This window comes from Ictalurus furcatus, chromosome 3, assembly GCF_023375685.1.
Source record: "Ictalurus furcatus strain D&B chromosome 3, Billie_1.0, whole genome shotgun sequence".
NCBI classification, from domain to species: domain Eukaryota; kingdom Metazoa; phylum Chordata; class Actinopteri; order Siluriformes; family Ictaluridae; genus Ictalurus; species Ictalurus furcatus.
In genome coordinates, this window is record NC_071257.1 from 23,084,321 (window position 1) to 23,096,965 (window position 12,645).

The 12,645-nt window shown below is 38.1% G+C and overlaps 3 protein-coding genes across 4 annotated transcripts; all 3 read right to left on the reverse strand.

The window, feature by feature from the left end:
* Positions 1-224: 224 nt before the first annotated feature.
* dusp13a (dual specificity phosphatase 13a) lies at positions 225-3,312 on the reverse strand. Its single transcript, XM_053621560.1, has 3 exons — positions 1,956-3,312; positions 1,259-1,387; positions 225-872 (listed from the first exon to the last, which is right to left on the reverse strand). Coding segments are annotated over exons 1-3 (357 nt in total). The 5' UTR covers positions 1,958-3,312; the 3' UTR covers positions 225-646.
* A 2,183-nt stretch (positions 3,313-5,495) lies between these two features.
* Positions 5,496-10,197, reverse strand: zgc:153981 (dual specificity protein phosphatase family protein). Its single transcript, XM_053621559.1, has 3 exons — positions 9,718-10,197; positions 9,253-9,470; positions 5,496-7,456 (listed from the first exon to the last, which is right to left on the reverse strand). The coding sequence occupies exons 1-3, from the start codon at positions 9,840-9,842 to the stop codon at positions 7,245-7,247; spliced, it is 555 nt and encodes a 184-aa protein (XP_053477534.1). The 5' UTR covers positions 9,843-10,197; the 3' UTR covers positions 5,496-7,244.
* Positions 10,198-10,579: 382 nt separating this feature from the next.
* Positions 10,580-12,599, reverse strand: si:ch211-223p8.8 (dual specificity protein phosphatase 13A family protein). Of its 2 annotated transcripts, XM_053621567.1 has the most exons (4): positions 12,206-12,599; positions 12,032-12,117; positions 11,900-11,930; positions 11,390-11,778 (listed from the first exon to the last, which is right to left on the reverse strand). In XM_053621567.1, the coding sequence occupies exons 1-4, from the start codon at positions 12,355-12,357 to the stop codon at positions 11,754-11,756; spliced, it is 294 nt and encodes a 97-aa protein (XP_053477542.1). In that variant the 5' UTR covers positions 12,358-12,599; the 3' UTR covers positions 11,390-11,753. The 2 variants fall into 2 exon arrangements, with proteins under 2 accessions (XP_053477541.1, XP_053477542.1); XM_053621566.1 differs by having other exon boundaries at positions 10,580-11,450; positions 11,900-12,117.
* Between the last annotated feature and the right edge of the window lie 46 nt (positions 12,600-12,645).

Below are 12,645 nucleotides of genomic sequence, written 5' to 3' on the forward strand. Positions count from 1 at the left end.
ACTTTTGGAATAAGTTCAAAGTACGTGCCATCTGGAAGGAATTAAAACAAACCTGCCATTTATTTTGCAACCCTGCAGTCTTTGGAAGTTAATAACTATTTATGGGCAAAGGCTTCAATTGTCCCTCCTATATCCACTTTGCTACCGTCATGAAAGGAATATTGGTAAACGAGTAAATCAGTTGTTGCCATGGATCAAAACACCAGGCCTGAAAGCTGGAGGGTACATACTTTTGAAATAGATTTTGTCACATTGTTGAATTGTGAGGTTTTTATTTTATTTATAGCTTGAAAGCTTCAAGTTTCCTCTTCCTTTCGCGCACGAGGCGCATGTCGAGGTGACGGAGCTGATTGAGGAAGCCAGGGTTGGGGCAAATGTCTCTGTGTTGGCGAACAACTTGTGCTGCCTCCTTTAAGGTCAACTCTTCACAGATCATAAGAAAGGCCAAGACGAGCGAGGCAGAGCGGCTGACCCCCATCAAGCAATGCACAAACACTTTCCCTGAAATGGAAGAGTTTGTCAGTAGTAAATAAAATCGTTTTATCTAGGGTGTGAAAAGGTGATGTGACACCTGAATTGGAAATTCATTTGAAATCATTTAGGATTCACTAGGGATCAACTGTTACCTGTTTTATGTCTTAATGTGTCACTTGCCTTTATTGGACAATGCGGCGCCTATAAATCTTGCTGCTGGATAGAAGAAAACGCTTATGTTGAAGTCTGTAGAATCATCTGCCTCCACCCCATAATAATCTACAGCCATGTCTCTGTAGAAGCGAGGTCCAGTGTTTACATGAGGGGGGCCGCTGGCTGCATTGACTATGTGGGTGATCCCCATACTGTACAGCATTGACTTGTCACGGGCTGCAACTCTGCAGACAAAATACAAACTTAATTTCCAGTGGGAGAGCTTTTTTTTTTTAAAAAAAAAAAAAAAAAAAGACAGATTTGGAATGGTCAATAATTTACTTTACTGACTTTACTTCTAGTAGCAAAGGACTGTACTGCAACACCACACTTACTTTTACTCTACCCTCATGACTCAATAGTTTTATACTGATGCTTTGGTCGTGTTCATTTTTCAACATCTTAAGAAGGAGTGAACTGGGAGCTAATCTTCTACAAGTGCAAACATCTCTGTAAAGCAGCTGACTCATAGCCCTATGTGACACTAAACACACATGTATTCAGCTGTGTACTCAGCCTGTTACTCCATGAATTTGCCTTATGAATGGTCGGCCTGCTGCCTGGTACGTACTCATTGCCAATGTACACATTGGGCCACACTTGGTTGATATGTCCAGTGGGGTGCCTGTCACCCAACAGGAAGTCCTGCAGTTCAGCAACGGATGGTGTTTCATATTCGCAGAGCTCCTTAAGAGACGACCTAGTATAAAAACATACATTGATTTATATTTCCATTTGGGCTTTTAATGTTTTAGAGTTTTAATATTAATGGATTCAAAGATTTATTGAGTATGTGTACAAGAGGCATTGGTTAAATTTACTGTGATAAAGTTGTATGTTGCACCTAATGGCAGCATGAGTTATTTCCCAAGTAACAGGACAGGCTACATTGCCCTGTTTGGCCTCCTGTCTACCTGCTAGCATTCTTGATTTTCCACTAAAGCACATTTTCATTCAACTACCATTTTCAGACTGGTTAAGCCCACCTGAGGCCAAGGCTTGTGAAACATGTCTGTTTCTAAGAGGCTGAGTGTTTGGTGACACTCAGTTCTCAACAGCTTCAAAGTCTTCAAAGAATCGAGATCGCTTTTTTTCCGGGAGCTCATACCACTCAAGATTCATCGACTGTGGTCATATTCGGATCGCGTTTACAGCTTGTGTGGAGAGGAAAAACGTGGATGCCAAAATAAAAATGCATGCGTTTCATATAGCTTGGCCTCTTTAAAAGTTTTCTGGAGCTGAAAAATTCTCAACCTGAGTGAACTTACATTTTTCAGCTCCGGTCTCTTTTCTCCTCTCTCAGGTCGTCAGTTCTTTTCTCCTTGGTCAGGGACGTCGTCGACAGCCAGTCCGCAGATATGCCTCTGGAGGCTGCTTCCTTTTTTAAATGGTGGATAATTATAAACCTCACTGGCAACAAAAGCCCCTTGCAGTTCTTAGCGGGTAGCCTGGTTTGATTTTAGAAACCTTGTAAGTGCTCTTTCTCTTTCTGACTTTATTCAGTGGTGTTAGTGTTAGCCTGTAAAGCTCTGTGTGAGCATTTCTGTGATCATGAATATGTGCAAAATATGTACAGTAGAACTTCTCTTGCTGCCAAACTGTCTGTCTGAGCTCTGGTTGCTCTCGAGCTTTATGAGGATGTTTGTGTGTAATGTTTGGGGCCATGCATTAGTCATTTTTACGCCTTTATTTTTCCTTGTGTTATTGCAGGGTTCCCCAAATCAAGCAGTTGGGATAAATAGTTCTCATTAACAGCTGTGTTTTTCACCTGCTGTTACCACGAGCAGCTTTGTCTGCCAGTGCAGGAGGCTTGAAGGTCTGCAGTAATTACAACTTTATGAAGTCAATAAAAGGGAATTAACAGCCTGGGTGTGAAAGCCACACCAACCTGTTTCTGTTCAGGATCTGCTTTGACTGTAACACGATATGTTAAACAGTTGCCTATGCTAACTGTACTATCTTTCCATTTATTTATTATTTGAGCCCTTGCCATATATAGCAGCTGTGTGTGTGTATACACACACTTTATCAAAGTGGTAATTATCCATTACACCCATAGGAAGCATTTATAGGCTCACTTATCTTAATGGCTGATGCTACTGATGTGTATCTACAGTATTATTGCACCGTGACAGTCTGGAAATAGAACTCACTATCAGCAGAGGGCAGCAGAGCAACTTATTAAAAATAGTAAATTATTATGAAATTATAATTAAAGGATGGCATGGTGCAGCACTTAGCATTGTCGTCTCACATTTCCAGGGTCACTTCAATGATCCTGAGCTCGGGTTACTGTCTGTATGGAGTTTTGCATGTCTGCGTGGGTTTCCTCCATGTTCTCCACTTTCCTCCCACCTCCAAAACATGCCAGTAGGTGGATTGGACACTCTCCATTGCTAATAGGTGTGAAAGAGTGTATAAACATGTGTGTGGATGATGAACTGGCATCACAGCCAGGGTGTATTCCTACCTCATGCCCAGTGTTCCCAGGATAGGCTCCGGATCCGTGATCCTGACCAGGATAAAGAGTTTACTGAAGATGAATATAATGTTAAAAAAAAATGTTATTCATAGCTGCATGATTTTGTGCCTCAGTAAACATCTATGTTGTAATATAGAAAAACGTGACATTCAAACATTTGCTTTCTCCGGATCAAAAAGGAGCTAAAGCAGTTAAATCGTTGCCAGAAGTACTCAAGGGAGATTAATTCCATGATCAGTGTCCTTTTAGTGTCTTCTGTTCCCTATGCAGGCAGGCCAGGGAGGAAAACTTGGCCTGGGATACAGTGAGATGATGCCTCAGTGCAGTTACTGTCTTCTCCTCACTTCCCTACTTCTCTGCCTCTACTATGATTTATCAGAATGCACTGAATGCCAGGCGACTAATCAGGAAGTCGGATGTTCCCCGAAGGAGATGTGTATCCGAGGACTGGTGTGTGTCTGGCTTCTTGGCTTGCATCTTCTGATTCTGCTTAATATTACCCCATCACACTCCAGAAGCATGGTGGGAATCAAGGCAAACATATACCTGCTGCTTCTGAATGCTGCTGGTTTTGCAATTAGTTTCAGTACACATAAAGGAATACTCCAACTTGAAACACATTAGCTATGTTAATATTGAAATAAAGTGCTTAGCGATAATGCTGCTAATTTGTTGGTTAGTAATGCATTTTTGCTATTCATGAGAGAATTGTGTGGTTGTGTTGCTCTGACATGCTAGAGCAGCAACAATGGGTGTTCATAGGAGAAAAAAACTATTTTCACTGATCTCAAACATAATGGATAATAGTCACGTTTCACTGTTAGCTACTAAAAACCTAAGAGCTTCTTTTCCCAGTCACCATTTTCCTGTGATATTCCATGTCATATAAATGAAAAATTCAACTTAGAAATAGTGGGGACTCCACCAGAGTAACAGCAGAGACTAGGCCTGGCTTGCTAGCAATCTATGAGATGATGAGCATGATGGCGTTAGCATGAAAGGTGAAGCTTTTGAAACATTATGTGATTGAGCAGAGTGCACAGATGAGGAGGTGAGAGAGCTGGACAGAATGAAATACTAAAGCACTGCCGCATTGGTCTCATTAGGATAGAGATGAATTTCCACTGGCACCACTATCTGTAGTGGAATGACACTGTGGGTAATGTGGGAAACATAATGTGAAAATATCTCACTAGTATGTTAATAAAAGATGTTTAAACTAAAAAAAAAGTCCATGTATTGATTCTAAATATTGAGAAGTCATTCAGGGTTATAAAACGTTATTTAGTAATTACTATAGATTTGTCAGAAACTACAATGAAATGAATAGCAAAGGTGTGTAGACTGTGACTGAACACACTAATAGATCCTGAAAGTTTAAAGGAGGAAATAATAATCACCAGCCACTCACAAGACCTTGTAGATATTGTAAAGGAGATGCCACTCACATCTGGTTTATAGAGACGCGCCGCCCTCTGCTGCAGATATACAGTAGCACAAGGAGCTGTGGTCAAGACTGTTATCATTTTAATATGTAATGACCACTGGATTTAAGGAATGTCACGACCTTTCGGCCATCAGAGATGCCAGGATATATTCTGCTCATGATAGATAAACAATAAGCATCTGTTCTAATTACAACTGAAAAGCAAACTTCAATGAACAACACATATCTGCGCCAAAATAGCCACTAAGTACAGAAAGAAAATATCTAATGAGATGTCAAATAAGAATCAATCAATCTTTTTGCAATGCAGATTTCCTACATCACTGGATATTATACTGCATGAAATCCAGAGAGCTGTATCAATCCAGCATTTAAACTCACAAATACTCCATGGTAAGTAATTCATGGTGCTGAAAATCCCACTTAAGCGAGTGTTCATTCCTGCTTCATATTGTGTCATCCGCCTGTGGATTAGAGTCCTCAGGGGAGCAGATTATAAAAGCCCATTAGGACACATATTTCTCCTGAGGATTACTGCAGGCCTGGTGATGGACTCCAGAATGGAGTCAATGTCTCCAACAGGAAGAACTAATTTCATTATCGACCCTGTTTGAGGCCGTTCTTTCTTGCAAGGATCATTTCGCAAACAGCATGAATCCAACAGGATATGAGTGTCTGTGTTAAATATATTATGGAGTCTTTCTTCCACCTTGATGTTGACTCTAATAGCTTATTAATGTGCTCCCATTATGAAGCAAAATATTACACTGTCAGGAAAACAGGCATGTGAGAGCTCTGGGGCTTAATCCTAACAACAAAGACGGCCGAATCATATTCCTCATAAAATTACTTTATTTTACAAATGATATTTCAGTCTCAGACTGTGTAAACAACCTTTATTCGCTTGGTTTGTACAATAGTAGCAATTTGTCCTCCTTTGGAAACAGTCATTATTCTGTTAGAAAGTTCTGTTACATCTAACAACTCAATGACATTTTTAAACTGTTACTCTTTAAGAGTATTAATCAACATTTAATTCATTCATCCATCACATATCAGTTCAAAATATTGATCTTAGAAATGGGTTCACAGTTGTTTTTCAAAATTGCATACACCCCACCTCAAAATACGACTGTTAACTGAATTCACTGAAATAGATGAAATCACATCAATTAACCCTAAACACATCGTTTCAAGAATGTAGTTCATTGACAAAGTATATATAAAATATTTCAAATCAATTACATGATTATAATATAAAGTACAACAATAATCGATCCTTATCTGCATTTCATGTACAAGTCTATAGAGAATGGATCTTCAGATTTCTCTGCAAACGGACGGTGTGGCTCAAGGTTTCCTTTCAGAAAAGCAGAAACACTCCTGGTTCCACCCATTTAATCAGTTGAGCTTGGTCCTCAAATGACTATTTTGAGAATCCCATTTGGTTCGAATGAAAGCTTGGAGCCACGACGGCTCTTTGCAGAGAAGATTGAATACCGCTGTTTTAGAATCCCTAATGATCCGAGTAATGGCAAATAAATAAATTGAGGATAATTACACAACCACAATGTATATGTCCTTAACGATGTGCATGATGATGTATAATGTATATAATGACTTTATTTTGTCATGCTTTACCACCACAGCCTGTCGCTAATAATTTAGTGTCCATTGTACATGCTTGAATAAAATCCACCTCTCTCGAATAAGGACATCTTGGTAACACACTGATCAGCCTTATCTTCTCCTCACAGCTCCAGGGTCCTCAGTTTGATCCTGAGCTTGGTTTAAAGTTTCTATGCATGTTCTCCCTATGTCCATGTATGTTTCTTCTGGGTTTCTCCAAAAAACATGCCAATAAAGTGAATTTTTCAGTGAGTGTTTCTAAATTGCCCCTATTTGTGAATATGTGTGTGTGACTCTGTGGTGGACTGGCCTCCTATATGGAGTGTATTCCTGCATCATGTCCTCATGCCCACTGTTCCCAGGATAGACTCCAGATCCATCTCAGACCAGGATAAAAGCAGTTACTGAAGATGGTTCGAACATCTCCTCATCAGGAAGCAGAATGCACAATTCCACAGTTGGCGCTTAAACAGGGGAGCTATAGTCTTAACATCCCAGACCGTTGCCAGCCAGCCTGAAGGCACTCTTCTTTTCACTTTTTTTTTCAAATTGATTATTTCTATTGGTGGGTTTGAAGATTAGATGGCAGAGAGGATCATGATCCAGGAATTACAGGGACACACAGGTCATTACGCCATTACATCTGTTCTGCTATAAATATAACTGCTGTTAAGAATAAGACCTGGTCAGTGGTCATGGCTGTGTTGTCATGTACTGAAATATCCAGCCTGTTTGTTTTTTTTAGATTCACATGCAAGGAGATGAGAAATATATAAAACATGTACTGCACATATATGTATGTAAGTACACATGTACACATACAAGTATATGCGCATATCCACATGGATTTTCATTTAGATATTTAAAAATTGCAATAATCCTATTTGTACATAGTGTAGGAATTATTATTTATTTTTTATTTATTTTACTAAAAAACAATTTTAAAAGAATAGTCTTTGTCACAACACACATTGTAAAGTTTGTGACAGTGTTGTGCTGTCAGAGAATTGGACACATCGTTCGTTTTCTCTGCAGCTGTGTGTCAAGCTCAAGCAGGAGGCCCAGAAAGTTCCTGTTAGGGTAAATCGGTCTCCTCTGGATGACTTGTTGGATGGCAGCACGGAGAGTGAGACGCTGATGTAACATTAAGTAGGACAAGACTAAAGTAGACGAGCGGCTCATTCCCATAATGCAATGCACAAGCACTTTTCCTGTGGGTAAAATAAACACAGTGGAAGTAGTAAAAACAAGCAAACACGAAATGTGTCTTGAAAACCATCATCAAATGTGTTTTCTATCTGTATAATTAAAACAGTAACAAGTTACATACATAATGTTCACTTAAAGTCTATATCGCTCTAGAAGTGCCCTAGAGAAATGTATCTGTAGAGGAATATAATTGAACACTATAAAAAAAATGCTGGGTTATTTTTACAACTCAGTTGCTGGGTTCATCTTGTTGGGGCAGGCAGTTGGGCCAATGTGACCCAAATTGGGTTGATAATGAGAAACTGGGGACCTGGAGAACAGCACACTGCTTCAAGTTTCAAGAGAAATGTATGTTTTTGTTAGCAGTTGGTTTTAGCTTGCTGACAAAAAGTACACCAGCTAACATAAATTGGTATTTTTCTAAGAACATGTTTAACATTATATTAAATTGTTAAATAATTATATTTAAGGTCACCTTACTTTATTTTGGGCTGCTAAACAACTATTAGTGTCACTTCTAGCTATATAAAAATGCCCATCTTTACCCACAATTTGAGTTAAAAAAATAAATAAATCAACACAGTAACCAAAACAAACCATGCTAGGTTAGTCCATGTTGTATTCAGCTCTGGGGTTTGGAAATGGACTAAAATTGGGTTACTGTGAACTCAGCAATTTTAGAGTGAAAGTACATCATAAAGACCAAGGTTGTACCTTTGAGGGTACATTACAGAATTTCTTAGTATTTGGCACGTCCCTTTTTTTGCTTTAATGACAGTGTGCACTCGAGCTGGCATGGACTCCACAAACCTTATGATCTGTTTTAGTTCAAATGCTTCAATAGAAAAGATTAGACATCAGGAAAATGTTATCTTGTGTACAAAGCAGTTAACATGGTCATTATCACAAATTTGCTTACATTTAAATAGCCTAGAAAAATTGTTGTTCAAGATATTCAACATTTACTGAACATTTACTTTCTTTGTTTTTAAATATTTAAAAATACTAAAACCTTCTGTTTATTTCCAATTTTAAATAGAAAAAAAATCACAGATTTTCAATGTGGCCTTAGACTTTTGGACCCCACTGTATATGTCCAAGACATGCACAATCTGTACTGGTAATTAGTACTATATCTGTCCAAACTGTACTGGTAATTAGTACTATATCTGTCCAATCTGTACTGGTAATTAGTACAATATCTGTCCAATCTGTAATAGAAATTAGTACTATATCTGTCTAATCTGTAATAGTTATCAGTACTATATCTGTCCAATCTGTAACAGAAATTAGTACTATATCTATCCAATCTGTAATAGTTATCAGTACTGTATCTGTCCAATCTGTACTGATAATTAGTACTATATCTGTCCAATCTGTACTAGTAATCAGTACTATATCTGTCCAAGCTGTAATAGTAATTAGTTCTATATCTGTCCAATCTGTACTAGTAATTAGTACTATATCTGTCTAATCTGTACTAGTAATTAGTACTATATCTGTCTAATCTGTAATAGTAATTAGTACTATATCTGTCTAATCTGTACTAGTAATTAGTACTATATCTGTCTAATCTGTAATAGTAATTAGTACTATATCTGTCTAATCTGTAATAGTAATTAGTACTATATCTGTACTATATGTGTTATGCTAGTCAATAATAATCAAATCACCTAAGACCCAAAAGTTGCACTTTTTGGTCCTTAGGAAAACAGTGGCTGTTTTTCCTTAAGCAAAAATAAAATAAAATAAAATAAAATAAAATAAAATAAAAATCCACAGTGGAAAGACTTCATACCGTTTTTCTTCTTGAGGGCTTTGTGAATAAAGTCAGACGCTGACCGGAAGTGCACGCTGATGTCAAACTTGCCTGAGTCTTCCGCTGGTATACCGTGATAAACAAACTCAGTACCGTAATAACTCTCGTCTCCTATACTGCCCTGTTTGGCATGGGCTGCGTTCAGGATGTGGGTGATGCCCAGCTTCTTTAAAGCACTTCTGTTTTGAGCGAAAGCTCTGGAAAAAAGAGAAAACATTTAGTCTACATTGAGTCTCAGCTTCACCCAGAGTATCACACATCACAACTGTGTGTGCAGATATAACCTGCTTTATGTTTCAAAACACAAAAATAAATCAGAAGCAATAGACATGTTCTTGTGTTATTTCGGTCTAAGTGGTATGAGTGTAAGGATCATATAAACGGTAACTATAAGAGTGTTTTTATTAGACTGATATTGAAATACATCAGTTATGTAACACTTACACATTGCCGATGTACAAGTTCGGCCAGACTTCATCGACGGCGCTGAGCTCAAGTTTGCATCCGTCCAGAATATTCTCCAGCGCTCTGATTTCAGCGAGTCCTTGTTTATGTTTCTGGGATGTCATCTCTCTCTGAATTAGCGGTTAAAACCAGTGGATAAGGTCTAAATAGACCGCAGGCGCTGTAACAGCGGGATCTCGAGCTGCGCGTGCTGCAACAGTGTGACGGGCGCGAGCAGGTGCAGCTCTCTCTGTATCCAACTCAGTCATCCGACACACTTAAGTTATATATAATCAGACTCCACAGAGCAGAACAAGGCGGTCAGAGACAAGGCAGAGGCACTGTTTACCCCACACATCACTGCTCATTTCTCCATCGCCCTCTCCTGGTGCTGAGAGTGTCCTGCCCTATTTCTAACATCACAGCACTATTGTTATTATTATGATTACAGCCTGCTGTACAAAGCTGTGCTGTAACACAGAGCTGATTCATACAGTAGGAAAATCACACAACTGCTGTATGAATGCATTTTGGCTTTGTTTTTTTATAATTATTTATATGCATGGGTTTATCATTTCTGCTTATTTTTTGTAAAGATTTAATTCTGAATTATTGATTTATTTAATAAAAAACATATTTTTGTATTTTTAGGCTACTGTTTAATTCATTCATGTATTCATTTATTTTATTATAACCATATTTCTATGATAATTAGGTATGATAATGATATTTTTCGTTTAGGCACAGCGATGAGATCAGACTTGAACCAGTGACCTGCAGCCCCCCAGTGGCTATAGGTGGTACTGCATCAACATGTTATTAAGACGCTAAACGGCAATAAATACCACAAAATTATAATTTTACAATATAAGTAAATAAATTCATAAATACATAAACAAACAAATAAATGAATGTTAGAAACGCATAAAAAACACTGATTTATCTCAGATTTTATATATTAATATATTCAGCTCATATATTTATATTTAAGCTCCACTCTTGTAGGAAGGCTTTACACTAGATTGTAGAGCATGTCTGTAGGGATTTGCTTATTCAGCCACAAGATCAGGTACTGATGTTGAGTGAGGAGGTCTGGGGTTCAGTCGGTATTCCAATTCATCCCAAAGGTGTTCAGGAGGGTTGGGGTTAGGACTACTTGAGTTCTTCCACTTCAACCTTGGCAAAGCATGTCTTCATAGAGCTCACTTTGTGCACAGGTGCACTGCCATGCTGGAACAGGTTTGGGCCCCTTAGTTTCAGTGAAGGGAAACTGTAATGCTACAGCATACAAAGATATTTGGTACAATTGTGTGCTTCCAACTTTGTAGCAACAGTTTGAGGAAGGGCCACATGTGGGTGTGATGGTCAACATACTTTTGACCATATAGTGTATATATTTATTAAGTGCTGATTTTTGACAAAAATAATATACTTATTCTACATGCTGTCATATGTCTGTTCAAGCATCTTTGCCTATTCTCTGTTTTACATGTACTAATACATTTGTCATTAGTTTTCTCCATGCACAGGACAGTCACGTTGAGATTCACTCTTTAGTTCAGAATCCAGATTTATAAGATGCTGGAGAAATCCTCGATTTGGAAAAATCCACCTCTTCTCTTTAACTTTCAGGATAGCATCCACTAAGGTGTAGTTGTGATAGATCATTAAATAAGCCAAGACCAGGGCAGCAGAACGACTTACACCAACAGCACAGTGCACAAAGACTTTGGCTGAGGAAAAAGTGATATTAAATATTAGAAAATGAGTTGATAACTGTCTTTGTAGCTCGAACAGTTTACACAGGATATTAAAAGCGGAATAAACTGATACAAAGTCTATACAAGTAAATATGAATTTATCCTGCATCAATTCTCCAAAACATGGAAACTACAAAGCATCCAGATATTTAAAGGAACAAAGGTTGTGTAGGTGCAAAATTCAGAAGACGATATTTTCCACAGAGCATATAAACGATCAATTTATTAAATCATTATTAACAATTTCAAAAGCTCAAAAGTATGCAAATAAGAAATTCATAATACGTTGCAATCCACAGAACTGAACAAACAGGAATGAGAATATTAGTATGCGTTCATTAAATTTTTATATGGTGACATTACAGAATTTACCACATTAAAATACCACAATGTGGTATGACAGACAAATGAGTGTGTTGTACCTCTGGGAGTGCTGAGAGCATGATGAATATACTGTGCAGAAGGGTAGAAGAAAGGTGAAATATCAAATGTAGGCAGGTCATTAGCTGCTACACCATAGTATTGCACTGTGGTACCATAGAAATCATCACTACCTTTGCAACATATTTTCCCATGAGCAGCATTCAGAACATGAGTAATACCAAGTCTCCAGAGGCCATATCTGTCATGAGACATGTACCTGTAGAAAGGTCAGAAATATATTATACAATAAGAGATTATTGATAATGCAAGCTTTAGTAATATATAATAAACATAAACAGACTTACATGTCTCCCAGAAACAGACTGGGCCACACTTCATCGACATGGTTACATGATAACTGACCTCTGTGCAGGATTTCCTCCAGCTGCTTAACAGTAGGAGAGTCACATAGACTGGAAATACTGTTTTCGTTTGTGCTTTTAGGAGAATCCACCATCTTTGTGTTGGCTCACTGAATGACATGCCCAGGTGTGTAATCACTGTATTAACTCCTAGTCTCCAGTAGATGTCACTGTATTTGCATTTCATCCAAGCCTACGTTCTCAGACTGTTTTGAACATGCCCTTATCGACTTCCCTTGACCATTTTCCTTTGGGACAATCACTATCTCCATCTTAATGATTGTTACGTTACTGTATTATCTCAACATGTCTTTAGACTTCAGTAGTGGAATGAGCCCAGAAGGCATTGTGATCTGATCTAAGTTCTTTAAGTAATTATAACA

Excerpts from the sequence above, each read along its gene's own strand:
- dusp13a (XM_053621560.1), bottom strand. Across the intron at positions 873-1,258 it reads AATGTGTACATTGGCAATGA|AGTTGCAGCCCGTGACAAGT; the intron begins GTACGTACCAGG and ends TTTTGTCTGCAG.
- si:ch211-223p8.8 (XM_053621566.1), bottom strand. The coding sequence starts at position 12,357 with ATGGTGGATTCTCCTAAAAGCACAAACGAAAACAGTATTTCCAGTCTA. Across the intron at positions 12,118-12,205 it reads AGTCTGTTTCTGGGAGACAT|GTACATGTCTCATGACAGAT; the intron begins GTAAGTCTGTTT and ends ACCTTTCTACAG. Across the intron at positions 11,451-11,899 it reads TGCTCTCAGCACTCCCAGAG|CCAAAGTCTTTGTGCACTGT; the intron begins GTACAACACACT and ends CTTTTTCCTCAG.
- zgc:153981 (XM_053621559.1), bottom strand. The coding sequence starts at position 9,842 with ATGACATCCCAGAAACATAAACAAGGACTCGCTGAAATCAGAGCGCTG. Across the intron at positions 9,471-9,717 it reads AACTTGTACATCGGCAATGT|AGCTTTCGCTCAAAACAGAA; the intron begins GTAAGTGTTACA and ends TCTTTTTTCCAG. Across the intron at positions 7,457-9,252 it reads AGCCCTCAAGAAGAAAAACG|GAAAAGTGCTTGTGCATTGC; the intron begins GTATGAAGTCTT and ends TTTTACCCACAG.